The 6,729-nt window shown below is 56.1% G+C and overlaps 1 protein-coding gene across 4 annotated transcripts in view; it reads right to left on the reverse strand.

Moving 5' to 3' along the window:
* CLMN (calmin) overlaps window positions 1–6,272 on the reverse strand; it is a 102,854-nt gene extending 96,582 nt beyond the window's left edge. For all 4 annotated transcript variants that reach the window (XM_072963659.1, XM_072963660.1, XM_072963661.1 and 1 more), the window contains exon 1: window positions 6,124–6,272. In XM_072963659.1, the coding sequence (XP_072819760.1) occupies window positions 6,124–6,205 (82 nt within the window). In that variant the 5' untranslated portion in view covers window positions 6,206–6,272. The remainder of the gene's footprint in view (window positions 1–6,123) is intronic.
* Between the last annotated feature and the right edge of the window lie 457 nt (window positions 6,273–6,729).

The raw sequence follows: 6,729 nt of genomic DNA on the forward strand, positions 1-6,729 counted from the left end.
CTGACAAACTTCTGGTGATGGGCTTCTGTTTTACCTGGCCTTGAACACTTGTTCCCGGGGACAAGTGTGCATGGACGAAAGCAGCAGCCCTCTCCCTCAGTCTGCCACGACCATATCTGAGTCACTCGAGCTCCCTGGGGGCACCTTCAACTCTGCCCCACTAGTTCAGATAGGGTGTCCCAGACCTTCCCTGGGCTCTTCATAGAAACCATAAAGAATCAGCCAAGAATAACCCCAGAATGCACATCATTTACCCCTAAGTACTTTCATAACAGAGCTCATGAACTACGGCCTTTTCTACACAGGACCCTGTGTGGGAGTGAGTCTCCAGCACCTGCCAGTAAGGAGGATTCAGGAATGCAGCCAGCTGTGCTCAGCGTGGCCCAGAGCCACACACCCGCCGCCCACCCACGTGTGCCAGGGACTGGAACGCGGAAGGCCTCACCTGGGGATGCTCTGCACAGGCCCTGCCTCTCCTTACCTGACCTCTTAGTGGGTACCAATTGGAGCCCCTGAGAGTCCAACCTTCTCCTTTTGCAAATGAGCCAAGTGAAGCACAGGCAAGGGAAGAGATCTCCCAAGACCCCCAGCAAGCTAGCTGCAAAAGCCAGGCGCCAGACCCAGGCCCTCAGCCACCCCGTCCTGGCTGTGGCTTCCCCAGCTGCACAATATGCTCCACCTTGAGAGGCCATTCCAGAAGAATCCACACCCTGAGGCAGGGATGGTGCTGGGGCCGGAACACAGTCTTTTGTGGGCAAAATCCAGAGGCAACTCAAAGCCAGCGGCTTGACTCCAGCTGGGGGGCTGAAAGAAATGTTCTCCATGATGACTCATCCTCCAGAGCCAAGCACACAGCCCCAGGCAGGGCCCTGACGGGCAGCAAGTTCCTGGAGGAGGTGGAACCTCTGAGTTTGGTTTTCTTTGGCTTTTATACAGAAACCTGCAACAAACCTGCTGTGCCCGCCAAGAGCCGAGGGAGGCAGAAGCTAGAAAGACAGCCCCCCACCCCGGCTCCATCTTTCCTCTGGGTGCTGGATAACAGCCCTGATCCCACCTCAGTCTGCAAACGAGGTCTAAAGATATGGAGGTAAGAGCCTAGGAATTGGGAAGGGAGGGTGCTGGGAGCAGGGAGTGGCAGAGGAGGCTGGTGCTGCATCCCAAGGCAGACCGCAGAGGGCCTCGCCTGCCAGGTGGAAGGGCTTGGACTTAACCCTGTAAAGCCAGGGCAGCCCAACCTTTTCCACATCCCACGGTCTGTGGACAATGATGCCATTAGTCCTAGGGTAGATGGGAGCTGCCTTGAGCCCACAGTTTGGCCGTGGAGACCCGCTGAAGGCATTAGCAGAGATGTGTGATGGATGACCAGGTGATGGGGTGGCTTAGAGGATGTGATGCAAGGTCCAGAGCCATAAAGAGGTCACTGTGGAGTCCAGGCAAGCATGAGGAAGGTCTAGGCCTGGGCACGAGCCAATGGAAGGAAAGGAGGACGCGGATAACCAGACAAAGACGACCAGGCAGGCACAGTCCTGCCCCTGAGCCTGCCTTCAGGCGATCCCAACATCTTTCCTGCCTTCCAAGTTGTGCAATCACAGAATTCATGCTGTCAAATTTCTCCTCTGCTCTCAAGGTCTGGTTCCAGTGCCCCAGCTCTGAGAGGCCCTCCCAGGTCCCAGCCCTGAAGCTCCCAGCTCCTTCACCAGTGCGGCCACTGCACAAGATTTACAGAGCCAGAGATGGGACGTGTGGTTTAGCCTGACCTGGGTTCAAATTCCAGCTCTGCTTACAAGTCCATGACTTTGGGCAAGTCATTCCCTCTCTCCACTTCTGAAACAGCCTCACAGGCTCATGGAAAGCATTAAAGGAAGCCGTTTGCTGTGCCTGGCACGCAGGCTGCTCTAAGTCGGGTTAACTGTTTCTACCTTTGGTTGGCAGTCTATTCCAAACGCCCTGCATCACTGCTTGTTTGCTAACCCTTGGTGGTACTGCTTCCCGACAAATTCGGGCTGAGGGAGACAAGGAGAAGGAGGCGGAGGCGGGTGCCGCTCAGGGAGACCCAGCGCTGGGCACCCCTGGCCTGCTCCCCTAGAGATGCAGTGAGAAAGCCTTCTGTCTGCTCAGCTCCACCTAACTCCAGCCACCTCCAACTCTGGGTGCAGGTCTTAGCCAAGTCGCCCCGGAAAAACAAGGTCAGGGTTCACAGTATTAGGCGTCAGAGCTACGGGAGACAGCCCTGAACAGCAGGGACGTCCGTGCTGCCAGAATCAAAAATTCAAGCCCCAGTCTGGCTGGGTGCCGTGATGGCTTCCTGTGCCTTAAAGGCAGGGACAAGGATCGACTTTGCATTCCCTGATGTCTGCACGATGCTGCATGCTTGGCACATGTTTGCTAAACTGAACAGAAAAAGGCTGTGAATCTTAGGGTGGGGGAGGAAGCTCCCTACATAAATGGGAGCATCTTCCAAATCCTGGCCCGACACCCGACATCGACCAGCAGTCAAGGACTCCAGAACTTCAGCTGGACCCTGAGGCAGCACCAAAGAGGGAGAAGGGGGCGGCCAAAGCAGCTCTGTCATCGGAAGGGCGCTCTGCCCACAGCCAGGCAGAGAACCAAGGCACAGACCTTAACTGGCCGCCTCTAACCTCAGTTCTACCCAGCATGGCTCCACGGAAGCGGGGGCCACCAGCTGGAGGCTGCCAACCTCCTGTAATTCTGTTTTCTCTTCTCTGCAAAGGTCAACAACTTGGGCCGCCCCCATTTCCTCACGAGGGACCCTGGGAGGGTGGCACAGGCAGCTGTGCCCAGATGGACATCCCTGCTGTCTGCCAGAGAGTCTGTTACTAACAGACACTTTCATGAGCGAATCAAGAGGACTTCATTCTCCAGGGTGCCACATGCAGTAAGCTGTCCCAGCCCTCCTGGGAGAGGCCGTGCTTTCTGCCCAGCTCACCCCACCTCCAAAGACAGGTCAGGAAGGCTTCATTCCAACATTCCGTGGGGTATGGTCTGATGACATCACAATTACATTTGCATGGATTCCAGAATTCCACAGTTCAGGGCCATAGACAAAAGCTTGATGGAGGCTGGGACTCCTCCTCTGTCCCTATGATTGCGGATTTGAAATCCCACTGTACCCAGCGTCCCATCACCACGACAACTGCGACTACCTGTGCTCAAAGGAAGCACACGGCCTGAAAAACGTGCCTTCTGTCTGGACTCCTCCTGCCTCCCTTGACTACCACCCCTGCTCAGTTGAAAAGGCCCCCCGCTTGCAGCCTGCATGTCATCCAAACATGTCCAGGGCCAGCGGACACCCACCAGCTGGTTCGAGCAGATGCTTTAAGCACAGTGAGGCTGCCTTCTGGACCTGGTCCTTCAGTTGGACTTCCTGAGTACCACAGAGACAAGGAGAGAAAATGTCTGTTTAGCATCCTCAAGAGACAAGGATGCGAAGGGAAAGAGACAAAACAGACTCCTGCCCCCATCTCTTCTCACAGCCTCTTATCAATGCTGGGCAGGGCAGCAGAGGCGCGAGCCAGCACCTCCCCAGTGCCCCCCAGGACTAACAGCTCCAACCCTTCCCAATAGCCCCAAACTGCAAACAGCCCGAATGTTCCTCACCAAAGAAGAGCACCATAAGGGTTACGGTATATCCATACAATGGAAGAGTCCTTGGCAAAAACAAGGAGCTACGGACTGCCTGGTTTTAGGGCTGAGAGCAGAGACTGACACAGACCCTGGGCGCTAGGGATCTTTATCAGGTGATGAAAGTGTTCCCAAACTGCACTGTTGTGATGTTTGCACAGCTCAGTAGATTTACTAAAAATTACTGGATGGTAAACTTAAAAAACGTGAGTTTTACGATATGTAAGTATACCTCAATAGTTTTATGCAAAGTCTTTAAAATAAAGGAACTACTGATAAAAGCAAGAGCATAGATGAATCACAGCAACATGATGTGGAGCAAAAAAGGCCAGTTCAAAAGAGGATATACTGTATTATTCAGTTTTATATGAAGTTCTAGAGGCAAAAAAGGTAAAAATAGTAGCTTTGTTGGGAGGGAGTGAGTGGGAAGGAAAACAAAGTATCCACCTAGGGTACTAGAAAACTTCTACATCTTGAGGGTAGTTACACAGGTGTATCCACACATAAAAATTTGTTGGATTTACATTTGAGAATAATGCATATTTGTATACATTATACATAATCATAAATAATATACATAAAGTTATTTTTTAAACAGCAAAGCCCATCAATGCTCAAATTGTAATTGACAATTGCTTAAAAGTGAGGACAGTTCATTGGGAGCTGAGAGAGAGAGAAGCCCACTCAGTGAACTCCTACCCAACCCTCAGGACCCATTTCAAATTATCCCATTTTAGTAAAGCCTTCTTTCAGTGTTCGAGGTGTAACTAACTGCTCCTATTGTTGAAGATTCCGTCACAAAAGTTGATTGCTTTTACACTGGGAGCTGAGGAGTGCAGGAAATTATTGCACCAAGAATTGGTGAGTATGTGCTTATTAAACACCCACTGATTGCCTAAGACACACACATACATACACACACACACACACACACACACACACACACACACCCTGACAGCCCAAACCAGATGCCATCTCAGCAAAAGATACTAATGCCCACCCTCAGATAAGATGTCAGTTCTAGGGCAACAGGACCCAGACACAAGGCTTATCAAAAAAGATCATCTTCAACATTGCCAGCTCAATCCTCCTCCTTTTACACAAATCACAGCAGAAAAGATCAAGGGAGCCCAGAGCAAACTCAGTTGCCAGTGTCCCATGCACTGGGCTCCCCTCCTCCCCACTTCAGGTCACCTCTGCCTGCACTGTCCTTGCCTAACCTAGGGGTGGAGCAGACCATGTGGGCTCCGGGGAAACATTCTATCAGGTGTAATGTTTAAACTTGATTGCCTGATCTGGTCACCCCCCCAAGACTACCCCCTGCCCCCTGGGGCTCTCTGCTCCCCAGCAGTAAAAGCATGCCACCTGCTTGGGATGAGAGGGGGGACCCAGAGCCCCATGACCTCTCTGTCCAGGCCTCCCCGCTCTCCCTGAGCCACCACCAACCTTGGAATCTCTAGAAACCCACGCCTGCAGGGGAAGCTACCAAACTTCCCTGGCCAGGTGTACATGTGAAGAGAGGCCAGAAGTGGAACTCTGTCCAGTTCTGCGAGCCCACGTATGAAGAGAGAGAGGCTGGACGTCCACCTCCACGAAAAGCAGCTTTCTTTGGGTGGGTAGGTGCATGGATGGCGGGGTAACTGTGGGGGAAATTTTTCCTTTAAATATGTTTGTGCTTTCTAAGTTTCCACAATGAATAAACTCCTCTGAAAGATAAATACACTTCATCTGTGGCGGGAACCCCTCCCCCCACCCCCCACCTTCTTAGCCCTTGTCAGACTTGCTGGCTCTTAAGCTTCCCTTTCACCTTGTCTCAAGGTAGATACAGGTCCCAGCGTCCGGCGTCCGGCGCCGGGCAGGCGGGGCCTCTCGCCCTCCCCGGTACTGAGCCCCGGACGAGGGCAGGGGCAGCTCCCGGCGCAAAGTGGCCGCCTGATCCCACGGATCTGCGCCTCCGGCCTTCTCCTCCCCCATCCACCCCGAGGCGCCGTCCCCCATTCAATTCCCTGAGCCTCGGAGGTACTTAGAAGTGTGCGAACTCACATACACAAACACACACACACACATACATACACACACACGCACACGCACACACGCAATCGCACTTTCTCCTCCCCTCCCTGACCTGGGCCACCGTCCCCAAGAGCCCAAGTACAAACTTCTCCAAACTCGCAGATGCGGCTGGAAGGGAAGTCGAGACATCCCCCCAAAGCAAGCGGGATGTACCCCCCCAACCCCGAGCCCACACACACGTGTGCCGCCCCACCCCCGAGGCCACTGTTAATCTGGCCCGGGCGGCAATGCTGGGGTTTGGGGGCGGGTATCTCGACCCTACCCCCAGCCCGAGTAAGTGACAGGAAGCGGGTCAGGACCCGGCAGGGGGCGGCGCGGGTCGGAGTTGCCCGGCGGTGGGGAGCGGCTCCCGGGGCTCCGGGGCTCCCCCGACCTGCGCTCCTCTCCGGGGAGGCCGGGGCGCGTTACCTTGCAGGTTCTGGACTCGGATGTCGCTGATCTGTCCGATGAGCTCCTCGCGCTGGAACCAGTCCCATTCGTGCGCAGCCATGAAGCGCGGGCGGGAGGGCCCGGGCGCCGGGGCCCGGCGCGGGCGGCGGGCGGGCGGGCGCGGGGAGCCAGGCGGGCTGGCGGGCGTGCGAGAGGCACGCACCCGGCGAGGGCGCCGCGGAGCCCGAGGAGCGCGGGCGCGGGCGGGGCGCGGGCGGGGCGGGCGCGCGGTCGGGCCGCCCCCGCCGCGGGCGGGCTGCGGGTGCGGGGCGCCGGGTTCGCGCTCACTCCCCCATCCGGGGGCGGGGGCCCCGGGGGGCGAGGGGCGGGGCGGGAAGGGAGGCTGGGCTCCGGCGGTTTTGTTTTTTTCCGGGGTGTTTGTTGGTTGGATTGTTTGGTTGCAAACGGGTTGGTGATGAGGGGCGGGGTCCCAGCCCCCGGATTATGATGTCTCAGGGGGCGGTGGGCCGGGTGACGCAACCCGGGGTGAGCTCGCGGGTCCCCGTACCTGGTCCCGGAGGACCCGCCCCCTCCCACCCTGACTCCACCCCAGCACCTCCCCCACCCCCCCACCACGGTCCCAGA

Source organism: Vicugna pacos, chromosome 6 (genome assembly GCF_048564905.1).
Source record: "Vicugna pacos chromosome 6, VicPac4, whole genome shotgun sequence".
NCBI classification, from domain to species: domain Eukaryota; kingdom Metazoa; phylum Chordata; class Mammalia; order Artiodactyla; family Camelidae; genus Vicugna; species Vicugna pacos.